Raw genomic sequence first — 24,150 nt, 5'->3', positions numbered from 1 at the left:
ACTCAGCCATAAAGAGAAATAAAGTCCTAATACATACTACAACATAGATGAACCTTGAAAACATTATGCTGAGTGAAATGTCAGCTCCACTTATATGAAATACCTAGAGTAAGCAAGTGTATAAACTCTGAAGTTTATTAGTGGTTACCAGGGCCATTAAGGACGAAGAAAGAAATGGAGACTCATTGCTTAGGGGACACTGAGTTAAGGGTGATGAAAAAACTGTGAAAATGGATAGTGGTGATGGTTGAATAACATGAAGAATGTAATAAATGTCACTGAAAGGTACAACTAAAAAATGTATAAACGGCAAACGTTTTGTTAAATATATATCTGCCAAAAATAAAAACAATAAATCGACATTTTAACGTACTAAATTATCAAAGTAAAAATTGTGATGACAGAAGTGTGCAAGTAAATATGCACACATATGTAAAAATTATTTAAAATTAATAATAAACAAAAATATTATCACAATGTAAAAAAAAAACTTGTTACTGGAAGATTCTAACCTTCTGATTCACCAAGTATTCTTTCACTTTGACTCATTATAGAAGCACAAGCCTAAGGCAGATGATACAACTAAGAAAAAGAAGATGTTCTCCAGAAGAGTTTCTGCAAGGCCCCCTGCATGTCTCTGTTCCTCAGGCTGTAGATAAAGGGGTTCATCATTGGAGGGACCACAGTGTACATCACTGAAGCTACTGCTAAGTTTTTGGAAGAATGAGTAACTGCAGAACTAATGTAGACTCCAAAAGCTGTTCCATAGAATAAGAAAACCACTGACAGGTGAGACCCACAGGTGGAGAAAGCTTTATACATTCCCCCGGCTGATGGCATGCTCAGAATGGAAGAGACAATTTTAATGTAAGAGAAAATAATCCCAAGGAGAGGAACACTACCCAATATGCTAGGTATTAAATATACCAGGATGTCATTGATGAGGGTATTGGAGCAGGCAAGTTTGATGACCTGAGCAAGTTCACAGAAGAAGTGAGGGATTTCCAGGTCTGCACAGAAGGACAGACGCAGCACCATCAGACTGTGAAGCAGGGCATCCACCAAACTAATAAACAAGGAGAAGAGAATCAGCAGGCCACAGAGGTAAGAGTTCATGATGACTGTGTACCTCAGTGGATGGCAGATGGCCACATAGCGGTCATAGGCCATTGCTGCAAGGAGAAAATTTTCTACACCTGCAAACATTAGAACAAAGCAAGCCTGGGCGAGGCAGCCTGTGTAACTGATGGATTTGCTTTGAGTCTGGATGTTCACCAGCATCTTGGGGACTGTGGTGGTGCTGAAACAGATGTCAGCGAAGGACAAGTTGGAGAGGAAAAAGTACATGGGGGTGTGGAGGTGGGAGTCTGAGCTGATGGCCAGGATAATAAGTAGGTTCCCCAACACAGTGACTAGGTACATGGTCAGGAATAGCCCGAAGAGGAAGGGCTGCAGTTCTGAATCCTCTGAGAGCCCCAGGAGGAAGAATGCTGCTACACCAGTTTGGTTTTCTGATGCCATGCTGTTCATGAGTCTGATGATAGAAGTGATAGAACATATAACAGATTTAGAAGAATTGTGTATTTCAGAGAAATTCTAGAATCTATATTGTGAAACTAAGTGAATACTACAGATTTTTCCTCTCTCTGTCCCTCTCTTCCCTTTTCTTTTCCTTTTCCCTTTCCTTCTTTGTCTTTCTCTCCCTTCACCTGTCTCTGTCCCATCCTCTCTCCCTTCCTCCCTCCTGTTTTCTCTCTATTCTTCTCTCTCTTCCATCACCACATCTTCCAAAAATCTTTCACCTGAATAAAGACACAAGTGCTCTCCCTGGTTTTAAAGATCCTTTACTCTCTGAGCAAATAGGTAGTATCTTTGTGTTTATTGTATATCTACTATTTTTTCACGTTGTGCCAACTAACAGCCATAAAGTAGAAAAAAATACATGGCTTTTTCCTTGGGAATTTTCCTAAGCCTTCAAACTAGCATAAACACAAACTCTACACCTATGTTTTTAGAGCAGTGGTTCTCAAACTCCTCCTTTCATCAGAATCAGCTGAAGAACTTGTTAAGCCCCACCCTCAGAGTATTGAATTCAGAATTTGGGGTCTAAGGCTCTAAAATTTTTCTTTCTAACCATTTCTCAAATGCTACTGTTGCTGGTCTGGGGATCACACTTTGAGGTTCACTGTTCTAGAGCATCAACCATTGTGGCCCATGTATAATAGATTCATATTCACGGAAGAACAGATTTGATGTACCTCAAGAGGAGATGGGGACCTGGCTCGCCATGCTCTGCTGAGGGAGCTGGCCAGGATTTCATTCTCATGACTCAACTAAGCTTTTTCATTTTCAGTTGTTCCTCAAAATCTGTCCTTTATATTCTTATTTCCATTTAAATGTTCCATCATTTAGGTTCTTATTCCTTGTCATGGATTCAATTGTGTCTCCCCAAAATATGTATCAATTTGGCTATGCCATGATTCCCAGTATTATGTGAATGTCCACCATTTTGTTATCTGATATGATTTTCCCATGTATTGCAAATATCCTATCATTATGATGTTAATGAGATGGATCAGCAGCAGTTATGTTGATGAGATCTACAAGATTAGATTGTCTTAAGCCGGTCTCTTTTGAGATATAAAAGAGAGAAATGAACAGAGAGATGTGGGGACCTCATACTACCAAGAAGCAAGAGCCAGGAGAATAGCACATCCTTTGTATCTGGGGTCTCTGCACTGAGAAGCTCCTAGTCCAGAATAAGATTGATGACAAGGGCCTCCCTCTAGAGCCAACACTAAGAGAAAACCTTACTCTGGAGCTGACACCCCGAATTTGGACTTCTAGCCTACTACACTGTGAGAGAATAAACTTCTGTCTGCTGAAGCCATCCACGTGTGCTATTTCTGTTATAACAGCACTAGATGACTAGGACGTCCCTTGTTATTATTGTTTTAATTAATAGTATTATCAGAAAGCATAGTAATAAACATCATAATTATTATAAACCGCTCTCTTTACCAACACTAACACTTACTGATCTCTGATTATTGGCAGGCATAGTTTTCAGGATTTACTATACTACCTGTTTTTATTCTCACAATGGACATATGAATAAGGTGCTCCTATTATCTCACATTTTATCCATGACCTCGTGTAAAGGTAAAAGAAAAGTGAAGTTGCAGATACAAAGTACATGGTACTCTGCAAAGAGGTAAAAACAGGATTTGAATTTTGGCTGCCAGAACTTGGAGCTGACCTTATATGACCACTGTTTTGGGGTGATATAATCTCTGAGTAGGGCAGGACAAGGCATCCTGAAGGGGCAACAAATTCTATTACTTACCTCTTGAAACCTTTCACCTGAATTAAAACCAAGTGCTTTCCCTGGTAGTTGAGGTCACTTGCTCTCTGACCACATAGGTAGTATCCAACAGGTGACAGAATCAAAACAGGACCCAAACTCAGGACGTGATGTCAACCTACAATGTACTAGCTGAAACCTTAAGCTTAACAGCTATTATGAAATGAGATTTCCTTTTCTTCCAGTTATTTGAAGATTGAAATATTATTCTCATAAGTTGATATATACCCATTGCAGGTGAGTTGATTTCCACTCATTGTGACCCTATATGACAGAACTGCCACATAAAATTTCCAAGGCTGAAAACTTAATAGAAGCTGACTGCCATGTCTTTCTCCTGTGGGGAAGCTGGTGTGTTCAAACTGCCAACTTTTGATTAGGAGCTGAGTGCTTAATCACTGCGCTAACAGGGCACCCAGGTGATATGCAGCATATCTTTTTTTACCCAAAGCTCAAGAATGGGAGGAAGGAGGAAATGCATGAGCCTTGAAAAAACTGGAGAAAAAAAGCAACAATTTTTTTAGTGTGTTCAAAGCAGAATCTTGACATCTCTACTTATTAACAATTTTAAAAGATCTTTTGCAGCAGATTTCTCCAAAGAAATACATCATTTGATTTCTTGACTGCTGCTTCCGTGGATGTTGATTGTGGTTCCAAGTAAAATGAAATCCTTGACAACTTCAATCTTTTCTCCACTTATCATGATGTTGCTTTTCGACCCAATGTGAAAATTTTTGTTTTCTTTATGTTGAGGTGTAATCCATACTGAGTGCTGTAGTCTTTGGTCTTCATCTGTAGATGTTTCAGCCCTCTTCACTTCCAGCAAGCAAGGTTGTGTCATCTGTACATTGCTGATTATTAATTCGTCTTCCTCCAAACCTGATGCTGCGTTCGTCTTCATAAAGTCACCTTCTCAGATTAAATGGTCAGCATACAGATTGAACAGATATGGTGAAAGGATACGATTCTGACATACACCTTTTCAGATTTTAAACCATCAAGTATTCCCTCGTTGTATCCGAACAAAAGTCTCTTGGTCTATGTACAGTTCCACAAAAGCACAATTAAGTGTTCGGGAATTCCCATTCTTCCCAGTGTTATCCGTGATTTCTTATGATCCACATGTTTATTTGAATGTGTTTGCATTGTCAATAATAATAATAATAATAAAAGATGGTAAACATCTTTCTTGTTTTCTTTGCTTTCAGTCAAGATCTATGCGACATCGACAACGATATCCCTGGTTCCACATTCTCTTCTGTATCCAGCTTGAATTTCTGGCAATTCCTTGTCGATGTACTCCTGTAATGGTTTTTTTTTTAATTATCTTCAGCAAAATTTTACTTGTGTGTGATGTTAATCATATTATTTGATAATTTCCACATTGTTATGTCACCTTTCTTTGGAATGGGCACAAATATGGATATCTTCCACTCGACTGGTCAGGTAGCTGTCTTCCAAATTTCTTGGCAAAGATGAGTACTTCCAGCATTGGATACATTTGTTGAAACATCTCAGTTGGTCTTCCCTCAATTCCTAGAGCCTTGTTTTTCACCAATGCCTCAGTGTACCTTGGACATCTTCCTTTAATGCTATCAGTTCTTGATTATATGCTACCTCTTGAAATAGTTCAACATCAACCAATTCTTTTTGTACAGTGACTCTGTGTATATCTTCCATCTTCTTCTTATGGTTCCTGCATCGTTCAATATTATGCCCATAGAATTCTTTGATATTGCAACTTGAGGATTGAATTTTTTCTTTAGTTCTTTCAGCCTGAAAAATGTCAATCCTGTTCTTCCCTTTTGGTTTTCTAACTCCAGGTCTGGGCACATTTCATTATAATATTATACTTTGTTGTCTCAAGCTTCCCTTTGGAATGTTTTGTCCAGCTCTTTTACTTTATTGTTTCTTCCATTTGCTTAGCTACTCTAAGTTCAAGAGCAAGTTTAAGAGTCAAGAGCAAGTTTTGGTCTTTTCTTTCATTCCTGTCTTTTTTAATGACCTTTTGCTCTCTTCAGTTATGATGTCCTTCCACAACTCATCTGGTCTTCAGTTATTAGTGTTTGAAATCTTAAAAAGGAAAGGTGCCACTTGGAGGACTAAAGTGTGCCTGACTCAAGCCATGTTATTTTCAATGGCCTCATGTGCATGAGAAAGCTGGACAATGAAAACAGAAGGCCAAAGAAGAATTGGTGTGTTTAAATTATAGTGTTAGGAAATAATATTGAATATACCATGGACTGCCAGAAGAAGAACAAATCTATCTTGAAAGACATACAGCCAGAATGCTCCGTAGAAGCAAGGATGGCAAGACTTTGTCTCAAGTACTTTGGACATGTTATCAGGAGGGACCAGTCCCTGCAGAAGTACATAATGCTTGGTAAAGTAGAAGATCAGCAAAAAAGTGGAAGACACTCAGTGAGATGGATTGACATGGTGACTGCAACAATGGGCTCAAACAATAGCAACAATCTTGAGAAATGTGTGGGAGTGGACAGTGTTTTGTTCTGTGTAGTACACAGGGTTGCTGAGCCAGAACTGAGCCCATGGCATCTAATAACAACAGCAAGCAGAATCCTAAAATGAGAAAGACACAATCTAACAACACAAACACCTAGGCTGCTTGACAGGAGGGTCCCAACAGTAGTAGAAAATTGAGGAACATTGTCAAGTCAGCCTTAAAGGAGAAAAAAACACAGAGCAAAGTACACCTGGACACTTCAGATACTTGTATAATTGTGGTACTTAAAAAATGTAATCAATACAAATTGCTTAGCAGGAAGCCTGGAACCTGGTGAGTGTGAAGTATTAAGATTATCATGATAATTGAATAAGATAATGTAACTTTATTGTTTTAGAAATTTCTTACCTTGTCACACACAACAATGTATGAAATAAACACATATATACTCTTTTCTGTTTAACTGCCGCTCACATTTTTACACATAAATCAGTGGAAAAGGGAACCATTCAATTTCAAAAGTAATGTCACAATTAATATCTATTAATAGGTTATTACTCCTAAATTTATTTTCTCATTTCTTTACTCCCTTCCCATATAGCCCACAGTGATCTGTTCCTCCCTTCCTCTCTCCCTTTTTATGGCAGACGGTGGAAAAAATCCCATGCTGCTCAGTAGCTTCATTGATTCGCTATTCCTTTTATGTTTTGACTCAGCATCTCCATTGTAAAATTAGTAGATGTTAGAAAAAGAAATATTGAAAATCAATCATGTAATTTTGGATCTTCTTTCCTTCTGTAGCTGGTTGGGTCCTATCAAAGCCTGAGTCAGGAAATATTGGCCACTGCCTTGTGTGGGAATCTCAAGGTTGTGTACTAAGATCAACTCTAGGACACTTCCATTTCCTATGTTAAGATGAGACTCTCAAGAATATCTGGATCCCTAAAACCAGGTAAGAGTTAACTGACTATGTCCTTGATGCATTTGCCAATTATTCTTATGAACCAATGCTTTAGAAAAATTCTGTGAAGGAAAACTACAAAACACTACTGCAAGAAACCAAAGGAGACCTACATAAATGGAAAGATATATCATGCTCATGGATAGGTAGACTCAACATTCTGAAAAGGACAATTCTACCCAAAGTTATTTACAAATACAATACCAATCCAAATACCAACAACATTCTTTAAAGAGATGGAAAAAACTTATCATTAACTTCATATGGAAAGGGAAGAAACCCCATAAAGCACAACCAGCCAGGTACTGGTTGTCAAAACCGCCTGGTACTGGTACTGGTATAATGACAGATGCACTGACCAATGGAACAGAATTGAGTACCCAGATGTAAATTCATCCACCTATGGTCACCTGATCTTTGACAAGGGCCTAAAGCCCATCAAATGGGGAAAAGACAGTCTTTTTAACCAATGGTGCGGGCAAAATTGGTGGATGTCCATCTGCAAAAAAGTGAAACAGGACTCACACCTCACACCATATTTAAAAACTAACTCAAAATGGATCAAAGACCTAAATAAGGAGCCTAAAACTATGAAGTTCATAAAAGAAAAAAAAAAAGATCAACACTAGAGGCCCTAATACATGGCCTTAACAAGATACAAACCACAACCAACAACACACAAACTCCAGAAGATAAGCTAGATAACTGGGATCTTCTAAAAATTAAATACTTATGCTCATCAAAATAATCCTCCAAAAGAGTAAAAACAGAATCTACAAACTGGGGGACAAAATGTGGCTATTACAAATCAGACAAAATTTTAATCTCTAAAATTTACAAGAAAATCCAACACCTCTAAAACAAAAAGACAAAATTGTCCATTAAAAAATGGGCAAAGGAAATGAACAGACACTTCACCAAAGAAGACATTCAAGCGGCCAACAGACACATGAGGAAATGCTCGTGATCACTAGCCATTAGAGAAATGCAAATCAAAACCACAATGAAATACCATCTCACCCTGGCATTACTGGCATGAATTAAAAAAAAAAAAAAAACAGGAAATAACAAAAGTTGGAAAGGTGGTGGGGAGATCGGAACTCGTATGCAGTACTGGTGGGAATGCAAAGTGATGCAACCATTTTGAAAAACAATATGGCTCTTCCTTAGAAAGCTAGAAATAGAAATACCATATGATCCAGCAATCGTACTCCCAGGAATATATTCTAGAGAAATAAGAGTTGTCACATGAGTAGACATATGCACACCCATGTTCACTGCAGTGTTGTTCATAACAGCAAAAAGATGGAAACAACCTAGATGCCCATCAACAGATGAATGGATAATCAAACTGTGATACATACACACAATGGAATATTACACAATAAAGAACAATGATGAATCTATGAAGCATCTCATAAAATGGATGAATCTAAAGGACATTATGCTGAGTGAAATAAGTCAATCACAAAAGGACAAATACTGTATGAGACCACTAGTATAAAAACTCATGAAAAGGTTTACACACACAAAAAAACAATCTTTGATGGTTATGAGGGAGGGGAGGAATGGGGATGGAAAAACACTAAATAGGCAATAGATGAGCAGCAACTTTGGTGAAGGCTAAGTCAGTACAAAATACTGGGGAAGCCAGCACAACTTGTACAAGGCAAGATCATCAAGCTCCATAGACACATCCAAACTCCCTGAGGTGTCGAATTGCTGGGCTGAGGGCTGTGGGGACCATGGTCTTGGGGAACATGTAGCTCAATTGGCATAACATAGTTTATAAAGAAAATGTTCTACATCCTACTTGGTGAGTAGTGTCTGGAGTCTTAAAAGCCTGTGAGCAGCCATCTAGGATACTCCACTGGCCTCACCCCTTCGGGAGCAAGAAAGAACGAAGAAAACTAAAGATACAAGGGAAAGATTAGTCCAAAGGACTAATCGACCACATCTACCATGGCCTCCACCTGACTGTGCCCCGTAAAACGAGATGGTGCCCGGCTACCACCACTGACTGTTATGAAAAGGATCACAATAGACAGTCCCAGACAAAGCTGGAGGAAAATGTAGAACAAAATTCTAACTCAAAAAGAAAGACCAGACTTGCTGGCCTGACAGAGAATGGAGAAACCCTGAGAGTATGGCTCCCGGACACACTTTCAGCTCAGTAATAAAGTCATTCCTGAGGTTCTCCCTTCAGCCAAAGATTAGACAGTCCCTAAAACAAAATGAGACTAAAGGGGCACACTAGCCAAGGGGCAAGGACTAGAAGGCAGGAGGGAACAGGAAAGCTGGTAATAGGAAATCCAATTTTGAGAAGGGAGAGTGTTGACATGTCGTGGGGTTGTTAATGTCATAAAACAATATGTGTACTAACTGTTTAATGAGAAACTACTTTGTTCTGTAAACCCTCATCTAAAGTACAACAACAAAAAAAAGTGACAAGTCAGACCTATCAGCTGACTGACAGAGCGAGGGAGACACAATCAGAGTTCAGGGCTACCAAGGCAGTCAGGACTTAAGAGCCCAAAATCCTAGAAAAAAGGGAACACAGAGAAATGAGCCTCCATTACGTGCTGCTGTTTTCTTTCAGGAATGTGTTTTATTTCCTAGCTGCACAGAGTTAAGACACTCAAGTTGAAAAGGACACACAAAGGCTAAAAATAAACCCTGAGCTTTCTCAGCCTTCACAGGCAGGGACTCTAGTAAACACTCCAAGCTTTCATTAATCAATGAGGATGAAGTTCAATAGTCATTATCTTTTTGAAAGAAATGACTGGGAAGGGAAACCGAGAAGACTTTTGAAGCAGTGTCAATGTTGAATTTTTTGATCTAGGTGGTAGTTACATGGCCATGTTTATTTTGCAAAAATCATTAATATATTTGTAATTTGTATACTGTTCTGTATGTATGTTAAATGTTGATAAAGTAGAAAACCAGCATCACTTGCCATAAGAAAAAACGAAACATTGCTAACATAGTAATAAAGGGGGACATTAAAAAAAAAAAAAAGTCTGAGAAAGTGTCTATTTCAAGGGTGAACAACTCATTAAGATTCTTATTTTTTTAGCTTAACTGAGCAAGGCAAAAAATTCTCCCCCAACACAAACATCCAGGCTGTTTGACAGGAAGTTCTGGGCCCTGAGAATGAAAATAAAAAACCATAATAGCATCAATTAATTGGTGTAAGGTTTGGGCTCACACACAACTAATTTTAATCCAGTATCTTTTTTTAATCCAGTGTTTTTTTTTTCTGTCAAAAAGGATTTTTTAGAACTCTGAGAATCTTCCATCACCTCATTGTATAATGGGAACCATCATAAAACCTTATCGCAGTTGGCAAGGATGAAAAACAAATAGACAAAAGTGTCAAGCACAGTGTTCAAAATATAACAACCACTCAGTATTTCCCATTGTGATTTGTTCTGCATGGGCACAGCATGATGGTTCATTACAGAAGGGAGTAATTGGTGCATCAAAATCGGGGAAGAGTAGAGAAAGAACATCCCTACCAAGATAACTGCAAATTTTAGGGGGAACAGACATGCTAGAACTTCACTGGGACTCCTCCTCGTGTAAAAAAGCATGGAAAAGAAAGGGCCCAAATGAATATGAATGATATCAACGTTCATTTGTAATGGACATATTATAAAATATATAGCAATTAAAATGAATAAATTAGATACACCAACCCAAATAATAAAAACTCAGAAGAGAAAAGCACCTCATATAAAATGACATCTATAGTAATGGAAAATTTAAACAAGTTTTAAAATTACATATACATAAATTTACACTTTTAATTATGAAACATTTCGAGCATACCGAGAAGCACAGAGAAAAATAATAAAAGCCTATTTTCGCACCAGTTTGCACCATCTAATTAAAGCCCACTTCGCCGAACAATTCACGTAGAAATTGTTGACAGGAAACCTAAATTGCTATTTAAATCTTTACCAAAAATACAATAAAATATTATTTAAAAAAAAATGCTGCCATGCTTCCATTGAGAATTTTTTAAAATAAAATAATGTGTACTTATTTGAAATCCTCTTTTATTTTTACACATTCTCAATATTTTTACCTCCCCCAGGGAAACTGCTACACAGAACTTGGGATGCATTAGTCGCCTGTGTTTTCAGTACATATATTATGATTCTATCCATAAAGAATGTTTTTGTTTCACCTTTGATAACTTTTTACAATACAATTGTTTCTTTAAAATAATACATGTGTTGATGTGTCAGTATTGCTTTGGTTCATTAACCCCAGCTACCTTCAGATACTCCACTCTTTGATTACATCACAACTTAACCTTTTTCCGGCTGATGGGCATTGTCGTTGTGGTATACATGCACATGTACAGTTAAAATATACCAGAGACCAACCAAATTCAAGAATGTGGTTGCCTGTTAGGAATGGAAGAAGGGAAATGGAGGGTAATATAAAGGGTGTCTTTATGCATTCTACTTAGTTACTTCAAAAAAAAAAAAACTCTAATAGCAAAAGTCAACATTTATTAATTCTGGAAACATTGATACATGGGTATTTGTCCTATTATTCTGTGCTGTGTTGTCTTTAAAATATTTAGTAGAACACTAGTAGACTTGGAATATAGCTTGTGGGGTCACCCTCATTCTCCACATCCTATCTGAGTCCTCATAGCTCAGGAATTGGGTCAAGACCAAAGGTTTTCCCTACTAAAGGGTGTTAAGACTCAGATACCGAAACATAAGGAGAAGCTGACCACATGCTCTTGCCCCCTACCAAAGAACTAAAAGAAAATTTTAGAGAATTCTAAAGCATTCATAAAAACTGAGCAAGGACAGTTTTCTCTTGAGGAAGAAAAAAATCCCTGAAACTTCAGGGTCAGAGTAGATTGTTAGCAGAATGAGAGCTGATCAAGTACTGGAGCAAAGGTACAAGGAAGCATGTCAAGAATATGATGACCAATTAGGCAGGGACCTCACAGATGACTCTATTCTGCTCCTCTTCTATCTGTACTCAACTCACTGCTGTCCAAAATAGGCTGATAGAAAAAGACCCCTCCCTATTTGCAAAAGATAAACTAGGGGATGTTAGATTACCTTGGTGCCAGAACTAAAGAATGACATTCAGTTCGCCTCTGGAGGTTGAAGGATAAAAATGGAAGCTCTGTATTGAGGAAGCACAAGAGGCAAAGAGAAGGGCCAGGCAGGCTCCTGTGGAAAGTGTTGGTCCTTGGGACAAGGTTCAGGTGTGCTGCTACTTACCAGGGCAGGGCTGTAGAGTGGGTGGTCACAGGTAGACTATTTATAGTCTCTGCCGCCCTTGAGGGTTCAATATTCAAAGCATCTCATTAGTCAAACTCTTGCAAATCCTTATGGAGCAAGTCTCAGAGAGGGAAGAGCTTCATGTTGGCTGACTTTCTCATTCAGAGAGGTCCGGAATATGCATTGGTATGCATTACTTTTTCTTCCCTCCACCTCCTTCTTCTCACATCCACTTCAGATAACTTACAAACATGGGCACACCTCTATTCTGTAATTGATGCTAGTCTTCTTCCACAATATGTGTTGAAAGAAACTGCTACCCTAACTTCAATGTCAGGAAGACTAACACCTCATTTAGGCTAAAAAAAAATAGTGTATTTATAAAGTGATATGAATTCCTGATATACATACAAGTGATAATACAGTGAATGTATCCTAAAAAATGAAAGCACCAACAACTATTTCTATGTAAATTGCTCATTGGAGGTTTATCCAATTTCTACATATTATTACAGCACTTTCTATTTTCTGTAATCAAAATCAGCTGAACACGTAACAGACATTTTATTACCTTTTGAAAGTTTTACTACCAATTTTTTCAATTTCAAATTAGTAACTTCAATATACATTTCTTTTCCACTATGGGTTGAGACTATTGCTCTTTGTTATCAACAATGTTGAAGTAGATTATGAATGATCAGATACCCAGTCAACATGACATACAATGTACCTTGGTGATTGTAACTAACTGTTGTTTGGGGTGCGTTCCTTAAGACAGTAAACTTGTTTTTTGCTGACTGCTATGCTACCATAATTAAGACCTGCAATTCTGATGCAGGGGTAGATACAACAGAGCTCTTGATCTGAAAAGAGAGCCCCTCAAAAAAGACCAACACATAAATGGGCAGTTTATGTCTAAAATGGTATTACAAAGAATGGCTCTATTCTTTAATAAAAACAAAGGGCTCTCCAGATATATCATAAATATATACTTCCCAAAAGAAGAAAAATAATGGGCTATAGCATGTGAAAGAGTCTCAACCTCATAATAAATATTATTATTTAATATTATGTAATAATATTTTATACCCACTAAATCATCACAATAAATGAAAATGTATTGTTGAAGAAGTCAAACACCAGGGACTTCTAAAACCAAAAAAAAAAAAACAAAACCAAACCCAGTGCAGTGGAGTCGATTCCAACTCACAGCAACCCTATAGGACAGAGTAGAACTGCCCCGTAGAATTTCCAAGGAGCACCTGGCGGATTCAAACTGTCGACCGTTTGGTTAGCAGCCATAGCACTTAACCACTATGCCACCAGGGTTTCTGGGACTTCTAAAGGGAGTTTAAATTGATTCAATCATTTAGGAAAACCCTTTGGAACTACATGGAGGCAAACAGACCTTCACTATACCCAACAACATTACCCCAAGTATAAAACTCTTGCTCATTTGCACAAGGACATGTACGAAAATATTCAAACAACATCATTCATAATAGCAAAAAACTAGCTACCAGCAGTTCCATTGACATCAGAAGGAGGCTATTTTTTTTTAAATCACCATGCATAATGTAAAAATATACAGTATTGGAAATAAATGAATTAGTGCTACACCCGACAATAGGGTTGAACTTCAGAAGCACAATGGCGAGACAGACTATCAAGACCCCATATTTATCTATTATGATTAAATTTTTAATAAGTTTTATAAGAGGCACATTTATTTAATAAATCATCTACAGATTCATACAGCAGTGATATAAAGATGCTATTGAATACTTTGAAAATGTGAGATTGTAAATCAAAAAATGATTAAATACTGGAAATTTCATAAAATACAACCTGATAGAAAAAACCACACACACACAAAAAAATATAAAAACAGAATTCAGGATAATAGTTATCATTGGGAATTGGGAGGGTGATGTGATTAGATGAATGCAAGTGGAATCTATGGGGGTAGTAATTTTTTTTTCTTAATTCAGTGATGGGTATATGTGTTTTCATTATACTACTATTCTGTAAGAACTACAGATACATTTTATACATTACTTTGGATATGATATTTTTTATTGTGGTGAAAATAAACATAAAATTCACCATCTCAACTATTTCTATGTGTACAGTTCAGTGACACTGATTACTTTTTTCAAGTTGTACAACCATTATGACCATTTTCCAATGCATTCCACCACTTTTAACATAACCTCAATGCCCCCTAAGCAAAAACTTCCCCTTCCCCTGGTAACAACTAATAATCTTTCCTTTCTGTATATTTGCTTATTTCATATAAGTGAGATCATACATTATTTTTCCTTTTGTCACTGACCCATTTCACTCAATATGATGTTTTCAAGGTTCATCCATATAGCAGCATGCATCAAGACTTCATTTGTCTTTATGGCTGAATCATTTTCCATTTTATGCATATACCACATTTCATTTATCTATTAATCTGTTGATGGACATTTCTACCCTTTGGCTATTGTGAGAAGTGCTCAACAAACATTGATGTATAGGTTATACAGACATTTTAACAAGTTGAGGAAAGGGCTTTTATATTCCAGATTATAAATATATTCTCCCATGTTCTTCTAATATTAATGCCTGATTGTCAGATTTCATGGTACATGAGAATTTTCAAAAAGTGCTTCAGGAGTCTCTTCCTTTAGGTGTCTCCCCAGAGATTCAAAGTCAGTAATTTTTGGATAAGGTCCAGGACCCTGCAGTATGGACAAGTGTCTCAGGTGACTAGGGTCTTCAGGTGTTCTGTGGACATCAGTGTACGAAGGTCTACACTAGAAAATACCTTGAGTGCATGGTGGCGAGCTGTCCTCTAGCTTGATTAAAAACTACTGATAATTATTACAATGAGGATAAACAAATATAACCACTGAAGCAAGTGTTAAAAATATGTGAGATCCAAATTATTAGAAGACTTATGAATATAGGCCATACCTGGAACACAATAATACTATTTAAGTTTTATTGAATATTTACTATTGTGCCAGACATTTTTTGTAAGTACTCGTTATGGTTCTGGGGATTAATGTCCCAACAGGAATTACACTTCAGAAGGTCAGTCTAAGATTTTCATACTAACCATTTTTCCCCACACCGGGTATTAGACTGAGAAGGGGCATATGATCCTACTCTCAGTCATGAGATGGGAAGGAATATCTCTAGATGATTCCATGGGAAGGTCTATTACCAATACACCCAGTAAAGCCCAGTAAGTTTTCTCTCTGGGCAACATGTGTGGGTATAACACCTGCATCTGCTGCAGCAATCAGATGACGAGGGGAACAAGTTCTAGGATGGAACCACTTCATGGGAGACTAAATAAAGTGCTTGTGTCCTGTTCTTGTGCATTCTCTATCTGTGAAGTCTTTTCCTTTTAATGAAAATTAATTCTTTGTATTGTTCAAGCACATTAGAGTCAGGATTTATATATCCTTATTGGATCTGGTGAGGCAGTGGTTAAGAGCTTGGCTGCTAAAGAAAAGGTCAGCAGTTCAAATCCACCAGCCACTCCTTGGCATCCTTATGGGGCAGTTCTAGTCTGTACTAGAGGGTCGACATGAGTCAGAATTGACTTGACAGCAACAGGTTTGGTATAGTTTTTGTTTTACTAGAATTGAAGACTTCCACATACGGGAAGCTCAAATACCTCAAAATCATCTCAAGCCAATTGAGATCACCTAATTAGCCAATTCTATAGATGACGCCCACCACACATCAGTCAGTTTGTTGTGCTGTGGTGGCTTGTGTGTTGCTGTGATGCTTGAAGCTATGCAACTAATATTTCAAATATCGGGAGGGTCACCCATGATTGACAGGTTTGAGCAGAGCTTCCAGACTAATACAGATTAGGAAGAAGGACCTTGTGATCTACTTCTAAAAAACAAATAGCCAGTGAAACCTCATGAAAAGCAGTGGGACATTGTCTGATATAGTGCTGGGAGATGAGCCCCTCAGGTTAGAAGACACTCAAAATACAACTGGGGAAGAGCTGCCTCCTCAAAGTAGAATTGACCTTAATGACTTGAATGGAGTCAAGCTTTCGAGACCTTCATTTGCTGGTGTGCCACTATTCAAAATGAGAAGAAACAGTAGCAAACATCCATTAATAATCAGAAAATGGAATGTAAAAAGTATTAATCAAGGAAAATTGGAGTCATCAAAATGAAAAGGAAAGCATGAGGGTTGATATCCCGTGCATTAATGAGCTGAAATGGACTAGTATTGGCCATTTTGAATTCAACAATCACATGGTCTTCTATGCTGGGAATGACAAATTGGAGAGGAATGGCATCACATTCATCATCAAATATAACATTCCAAGACCTATTCTGAAGTACAGCGCTGTCAGTGAGAACATAATATCCATACACTTACAAGGAAGATCAGTTCATATGACTATTATTCAAATTTATGCACCAACCACTAATGCAAAGATGAGGAAATTGAAGATTTTTTACCAACTTCTGCAGTCTAAAATTGATCAAACATGCAATCAAGATACATTGATAATTAGAGCTGAATGGAATGTGAAATTTAGAAACAAAGAAGATGGATCCATAATTGGAAATATGGCCTTGATGATAGAAACTATACTGGAACTTGCATGATAGATTTATGCAAGACCAATGATTTATTCGTTGAAAATATCTTTTTTTCAACAACATAAATGGTGATTATACATGTGAACATCACAATATGGAAAACACAAGAATAAAATTGAGTACATCTGTGGGAAGAGACAATAGAAAGCTCAATATCATCTGCCAGAACAAGACCAGAAGACTACTGCAGAACAGACCATCCATTGCTCATATGGAGTTCAAGATGAACCTGAAGAAAATTAAAACAAGTCAGTGGGAGCCAAAGAACAACCCTAAGTATCTCACACCTGGATTTGGAAACTATTTCAAGAATACATTTGACACATTGAACACTAAAGACCCAAGATCAGACAAGTTGCAGGATGACACCAAAAACATCATTCATGAAGAAAACAAAACAGTCATCAAAAATACAGAAAAGACCAAAATGGCTGTTAGAAGAGGCTCTGAAACTAGCTCTTGAACTTAGAGTAGCTAAAGCAAAGGGGAGAAATAATCACATAAAAGGATTGAACAAAAGATTTCCAAGGGCAGCCTGAGAAGACAAAGTATTATAAAGAAATATGCAAAGACCTGGAGTTAGAAAACCAAAATAGAAGAACAGGATTGGCATTTATCAAGCTGGAAGGACTGGAGAAAAGATTCACGACTTGAGTTTCAGTTTTGAAGTATTTTATGGGCAAAATATTGAAAGACGTAGGAAGCATTGTAAGAAGATGGAAGAAATACACAGATTCATTGTACCAAAAAGAATTGTCCATGTTCAATGGCTTCACGAGGTAGCATATGATCAAGAACTGATGGTATTGAAGGAAGAAGTTCAACCTGCACTGAAGGTATTGATGAAGACAAGGCTCCAGGAATTGACAGAATACCAATTGTGATGTTTCAACAAATGGATGCAGTGCTGGAGGTGCTCACTTGTCTATGCCGAGAAATTTGGAAGACAGCTACTAGGCTAACAGAGTGGAAGAGATTCTTATTTGTGCCCATTTCAAAGAAAGGTGACCCAACAGAACGTGGAAATTATTGAACAATATCTTTATTATCACACATAAGTAAAATTTTGTGAAGATATCAAAACTTTTTTCAAGCTGGATTCAGAAGAGAACGTGGAACGTGGTATCAGATGGATCTTGGATGAAAGCAGAGTATTCCAGAAATACCTTTGTTTCATTGACAATGCAAAGGCATTCTACTGTGTGGATCATAAAATAATACAAATAACATTTTGAAGAATGGGAATTACAGAACAAATAATCGTCTCATGTGGAACCTATACATAGACCAAGAAGCACTCATAAGAACAGAACAAGGGAATACTGCATGGTTGAAAATAAGGAAAAGTGTGTGTCAGGGTTATATCCTTTCACAATTCTTATTCAATCTGTATATTGAGCAAATAATCTGAGAATTGGACTCTACAAAGAACACAGCATCAGGATGGAAGGAAGACTGATTTAACAACCTGCTACATGCAGATGACAGCCTTGTTTGCTTGAAAGTGAAGAGGACTTAAAGCACTTACTAATGAAGTTCATAGACTACAGCCTTCAATATGGACTACACCTCCACATAAACAAAACAAACAAAAAAATCCTCACAACCAGACTAAAAGTAACATCCCAATAAATGAAAAAAACACTGAAGTTGTCAAGGATTTCATTTTACTTGAATGCACAATCAATACCCTTGGAAGCGGCAGTCAAGAAATCAAATGACATTGTATTGGGCAAATCTGCTGCAAAGAACTCTTTCAAGCATTGGAAAGCAAAGATGTTACTTTGAACATTAAGGTGCACATGAAACAACCCATCACATTTTCAGTTGTCTCGTATGAAAGCAAAGCCTGGACAATGAATAAGGAAGACCAAAAAAGAATTGACACATTTGAATTATGGTTTGGGCAAAGAATATTGCATATACCATGGACTACCATAAGAGGGGACAAGTGTGTCCTGGAAGAAGTACAGAGTGTTCCTTCGAAGCCAGCATGCCAAGACTTCATCTCACATACTTTGAACATGTTATCAGGAGGGACCAGTCCCTGGAAAAGGATATCATGCTTGGTATGACAGAGGGTCAGCATAAAAGAGAAAGACCCTAGACGAGATGGATTGACACAGTGGCTACAACAATGGGTTCATACATAGAAAGGATTGTGAGAATGTCACAAAACTGGGCAGTGTTTCACTCTGTCGTGTATAAGCTTACTATGAGTTGGAATGGACTCGACGACATCTAACATCAAAGAACAGCTTATCATTGAGCCCAAGTGCCCTCTCTCTGTGAATTCTTGTCTTCACAAAACTCACATTAAATTGATAATTTATTATGAACATAATGTTAAGAAATTCTTGATGTTATTAATACAATCCAATTATGTTGCAAACTAGGATTTTAAATCGGTTAGGTAGTATTAAAATTTAAGCTTATAATGTGGAGGCGGTAATACACTTAGATCTAGGCAAAAGGAGTCCCTATGCTGGGCCCCAGCTCTAGAGGCCCTCTAGATGTCATAAACGTTCAAAAAAAAATTATTAAAAAGTATGGGAGCCTCGAGCACTTCGAACACTTGTAATCTTGTATGACTCATAATCTTACAGTTCCACTCTTGAGATTTATAATAACACTCAGGCCCCTCACAAGAATTTTTCATCAGTTTTGGCCTGTCATTGAGACAAAGGTGACTGTGCCTAAATGCCACACTGCTCTATGGGCTGTGATGCTGAGGACAGCAGTGAGAGATTATGTTCCAGAAACCAGGGAGAATTTGAATGGTGGATTTAGTTAAGTAAGAACAAACACGAATTAGTTTGTCAAATCCTTCCTCTCAAATGACATTAATGTTTAGTTTTTGTAAAGTTTCTTTTCCCAGTAGTGCTGAGTATCCTCTTCATGTTTCAATAGATGTTGCAAGGGTACTCACATCAAACTTAACATTTGCAACCATTGCACATTCTGCAATACTATTTTACTTCTAAATCTGTACCTACACAGGATGTAATATACATGAAACTTGGTACTATTTGTTTACTGTAATAATCTAGATAATGCTTTTAAAAAGGTATATGGTAAACTTAAAAACATTTATAATTTTTTTTCTGCAATAATAACTTACCATTTATAATCCATTACAATGTGCACATGTGATATATAAATTCATGCCTAATTTCTGGGTCACAATATGGTTTTAAAACTTCTCATTGATAGTTTCAATTACCACCATCTAAGCAAAGTTCCTCCAAATTGATTTTAATTTTTTAACAACTTTATTGAGATATAAATCAAATGCCATACAATTTACTAATTCAAAGTGCACAATTCAATGGTTTTTAGTCTATTCACAGATATATGCAACCATCACCACAGTCAATTTTAGAACATTTTCATCACTTGGAAAAGAATCTGTGTGCCCTTTAGTTATCACTCCCTATCCTCTCATTCCACACCCACCCCTAGCCCTAAGCTAACTCTAAGCTATTCTCTTTCTCTATAGATTTCCCTGTTCTGGGTAATTTATTTAAATAGGAGTATGTAATATGTGGTCTTTTGTGACTGGCTCCTTTCACTTAGTATAATGTTTCAGACTTCATCCATGTTATAGCATGTAGCACTACATCATACATTTTTATGGCCAAATAATATTCCAATTTGCATACATATCACATTTTGTTTATCCATCCATTACTTGATGGTCATTTGAGATGCTGTGATAAACATTTGTGTACAATTTTTTGAGTTGACTTATGTTTTCTTTTTTTTGTATATTCCTAGGATGAGATTACTGGGTCATATGGCAACTATGTTTAATTATTTGAGGAACTACCAGAATATTTTCCAAAATGGCTGTACCATTTCACATTCCCTTCAACAATGTGTAAAAGTTCCAATTTCTCCACATCTTTGCCAACGTTTTTTTTTTTCTTTTATTAAAAAAAAAATTTTAATAGGTGCTATTTTTTTTATCCTAGTGGATGTGAGGTGGTATCTCACTGAAGTTTTGCTTTGCATTTTCCTGAAGATTAATGATGTTGAGTATTTTTTCTTATGCATTTCTTCTTTGAAGAAACGTCAATTCAAGTCCTTTTTTTTTTTAGTTGGTTGTCTTTTCATGTTTGATTAAAAATGTAATATATGTGGTTTGCAAATATTTTCACTAATTCTATGGATTGTCTTTTTATTTCTTTCATGGTACCCTTTGAAGCATAATGTTTTCAAATTCAATTTATCTATTTTTTATTTTTTGCATCTTTTGGTACCATATCTAAGAATCCTTTGCCAAACCCAAGATCAAGATTTACCCCTATGTTTTCTAAATGTTTTACACTTTTGGTGCTTTCATTTAGGTCTTTGATTCACTTTGAGTTTTTTTTTTTTTTTTTAAATCTCATTTGAGGTAAGAGTTCTACTTTATACTTTTGCTTGTGGCTATCCATTTGTCCTAGTACCATTTGTCAGAAAGACTAGTCTTGCCCCATTGGGTGATCTTGGCACCTTTGTTGAGATGAGTTTTATATATGTATATATATATATATTTCAAGGCTCTCAGTTCTAATCTATTTATATGTCTGTCTTTGCACCAGTACCACACTATCTTGATTACTGTTGCTTTGTAGTAAGTTTGAAATCAACAAGTGTGAGTTTTCCTACTTTGTTCTTCCTTTTCAAGATTGTTTTGGCTATTCTGTGTCCTTGCAATTCCATATGAACTTTAGAATCAGTTCATCAATTTATATAAAAAAAAAATCTGGAATTCTGATAGGGACTGTGTTTAATCTGTAGATCAGCTTGGAAAATATTGCCATCTTAACAATTCAAAAAAAATTTTTTTTAACAATTCATGTACATGGTGTATTTTTTCTAATTATTTAGATCTTCTTAAGTTTATTTAAACAATGTTTTATACTTTTCAATATATGTCTTATACTTCTTTGTTTACATTTATTCCTAAGTATTGTATTCTTTTTGATGCTTTTGTAAATGGAATTCTTTTCTTAATTATATTTTTGGTTTATTAATTGCAAGTATGTAGAAATACAGTTGATTTATGCATATTGATCTTGTATTCTGCAACTCTGCTGAGTGTGTTTATTAGTCCAAATAGTGATTTAGTAGACTCTTTAGGATTTTCACTACATTGTCTCTCATAACATCTGCAAATACAGATAGCTTTACTTTTTCCTTTTCAATTTGGGTACCTATTAATTATTTATTTTCTTTTACTTTTTTATTTTTTGCATAATTCCCCTAGCTAGAACTGCCACCACAGGTAGAAGCAGAAAGAATGGACATTCTTTTTTTTTTTTTTTTTTCCTGATCCTAGAGGGAGGCACCCGGCCCATTAAGTGCAATGTTAGCTGTGAGTGTTTCATAGATGTCATTTATGAGATGGAGGAAAGGGATGTATGTAGAAGTGGTAAAACTATTTTGTTGAAATGCATGGAATTGGAAGTTCAGTAGATCAAAAATTGAAATGCTGGCAATTTCATAGGCTTCATCTCAAAATAAGGAACAGCAAAAAAAAAAGATAAATACAAAATTCAGGATAGTACTTACTTCTGGGAGATAGGGAGGGCCTCACAGGGGGATTCTAAGATGACCATAATTATCTACTTTTCAATTTAGGTGATGGTTATGTGCTTTTATTATATGAAGATTCTACAAGAACTACAGGTACATTACACACACTTTCTACGTATGACATATTTCACAAATAAAATTGAAAAAAGTCTTTCATACACCAGATTCTAAATATATTCTAGTATTAAAACTATGGTTCCAGAACATAGAGCTCATCACTATTTCACAAGGGTCTTGTTAACCATACTTTCCCTAGGGATCAATCCCCAGGGTCCAAAATCGTTGGTCCTTGAATGAGGTCCAGGAAGCTGCAGCTTTAACTAAGGCCCAAGATGCTGCAGGAGATTTAAGACCATCATTGGGTGAACCACTGCCCTAGCAAAGGCCTTTGGTGCTAGTCTGGGAGCTGTCCCCAGAAGTGGTGCTGAAATCAATGGAACTCAGTTATGACCAGAACAGAAGGCTCTCTGGGAACTAAATTCTCCAATGAGTCATCCATTCTCGCCAGGAATAATCTCCTTAGTTTAAAAGTGATCCCCAGTAAAAGGAAACTTTCCACTTGGTTGCCTATAGCACCACATACAACACCTCCCCTACATGGCAGAGTCCTTCTAAGATTGCAGTGATTCTATTAGCTTTATTAAAACACATTTGATGTGTGGATTTTATCTGAAATGAAAAAGAAGCAATCAAAATGGTAAGACAAGAAATAAATGAAAAAATGAAAGTCATTGCTAGCAAGTAATCAATGAGAAGGAATCAAAGCAAATCAACTGTCAGGAAAATATAATTCACCTTAGCCTGCAAACCCAATAATTATGTCTTTGTTTATATTACTAGGTTCACCTGAAATGCTGATATATATTTACATTAAGGTAAGCAAAGCTAAGTGCTAAAAAAAATGTTAAAAAATGTGTGAAAGCAAAAGAATTGAAAGGACCAAGGATAGGGGACTAGATATGGAATACAATGATACTAGCTAAATTTCAATGAGTACTTACTGTGTGCCAGATATTGTGCCTATTGAGTTTCCAACACTAATTACATTTTAGATCGGTGTCACACAAAGTGTAATACTTGGACTATGCACACAGGCATCACATATGAGCTTGTTAGAAGTGCACATTCATGGGCCCACCTCACACTAACCAAAACTCAAACCAAACCCATTGCTGTTGATGCAATTCCTACTCATAGCGACCCTATAGGACAGGATAGAACTGCCCCCATAGGGTTTACAAGGAGCAGCTGCTGGATTTGTCAAATGCTTATCCACTATGGCACCAGGGTGCCGAAATTGCAGAGAAAGGACACAAGAACCTGTGTATTAACAAGTTCTCCAGTTCTCATACACATTAAGGATGGAGAACAACTGTTTTAGACGATATGTAAAATCAACTCATAATAATTCCATTTCCCTCATCAGAGAATAAAGAAGAGGTCTGTATGTCCCAGTTCAGGCTTATAAGTTGTGAAAGGATGTCTTCTGAGTGACTCACTGGAAAAGTCACCTCATTATTTAAAAAAAAAAAAAGAAGAAGAAGTCATAGTCAGCTTTCTGGGATATAATGCATGCAAGTGATACAGCCAACTGGAGACTGCCAGAAAAACCTGTCCTAGTATGCAATCAATCAAATATCACAAAGCTAGAGAAAAGCAAAATCAGTTTCCATACCTATTTTGCACTGCTGTTAGTCATTATGGTATATAATAATTGTAGCAAAAGAATTGAAAGCAGGAACACAGATACTTGTACACCAATGTTCCTTGCAGCATTATTCACAATAACCATAAGGTGGAAACAGGCTAAATGCCCACCAACAGATGAATGGATAAACAAAATATCATCCATACAATGGAATACTGCTGGACATAAAGATAAATAAAGC

The 24,150-nt window shown here is 36.7% G+C and overlaps 1 protein-coding gene across 1 annotated transcript; it reads right to left on the bottom strand.

Annotated features, from left to right (window-relative positions):
* Nucleotides 1–582: 582 nt before the first annotated feature.
* LOC100672301 (olfactory receptor 7G3-like) lies at nucleotides 583–11,283 on the bottom strand. The gene has a single exon (XM_064279834.1). The coding sequence runs from the start codon at nucleotides 1,528–1,530 to the stop codon at nucleotides 583–585; it is 948 nt and encodes a 315-aa protein (XP_064135904.1). The 5' UTR covers nucleotides 1,531–11,283.
* Nucleotides 11,284–24,150: the final 12,867 nt, after the last annotated feature.

The sequence above is a fragment of the Loxodonta africana genome, chromosome 3, assembly GCF_030014295.1.
Source record: "Loxodonta africana isolate mLoxAfr1 chromosome 3, mLoxAfr1.hap2, whole genome shotgun sequence".
NCBI classification, from domain to species: domain Eukaryota; kingdom Metazoa; phylum Chordata; class Mammalia; order Proboscidea; family Elephantidae; genus Loxodonta; species Loxodonta africana.
The sequence above is the reverse complement of the archived record's forward strand: the minus strand, read 5'-3'. Positions and strand labels throughout refer to the sequence as shown.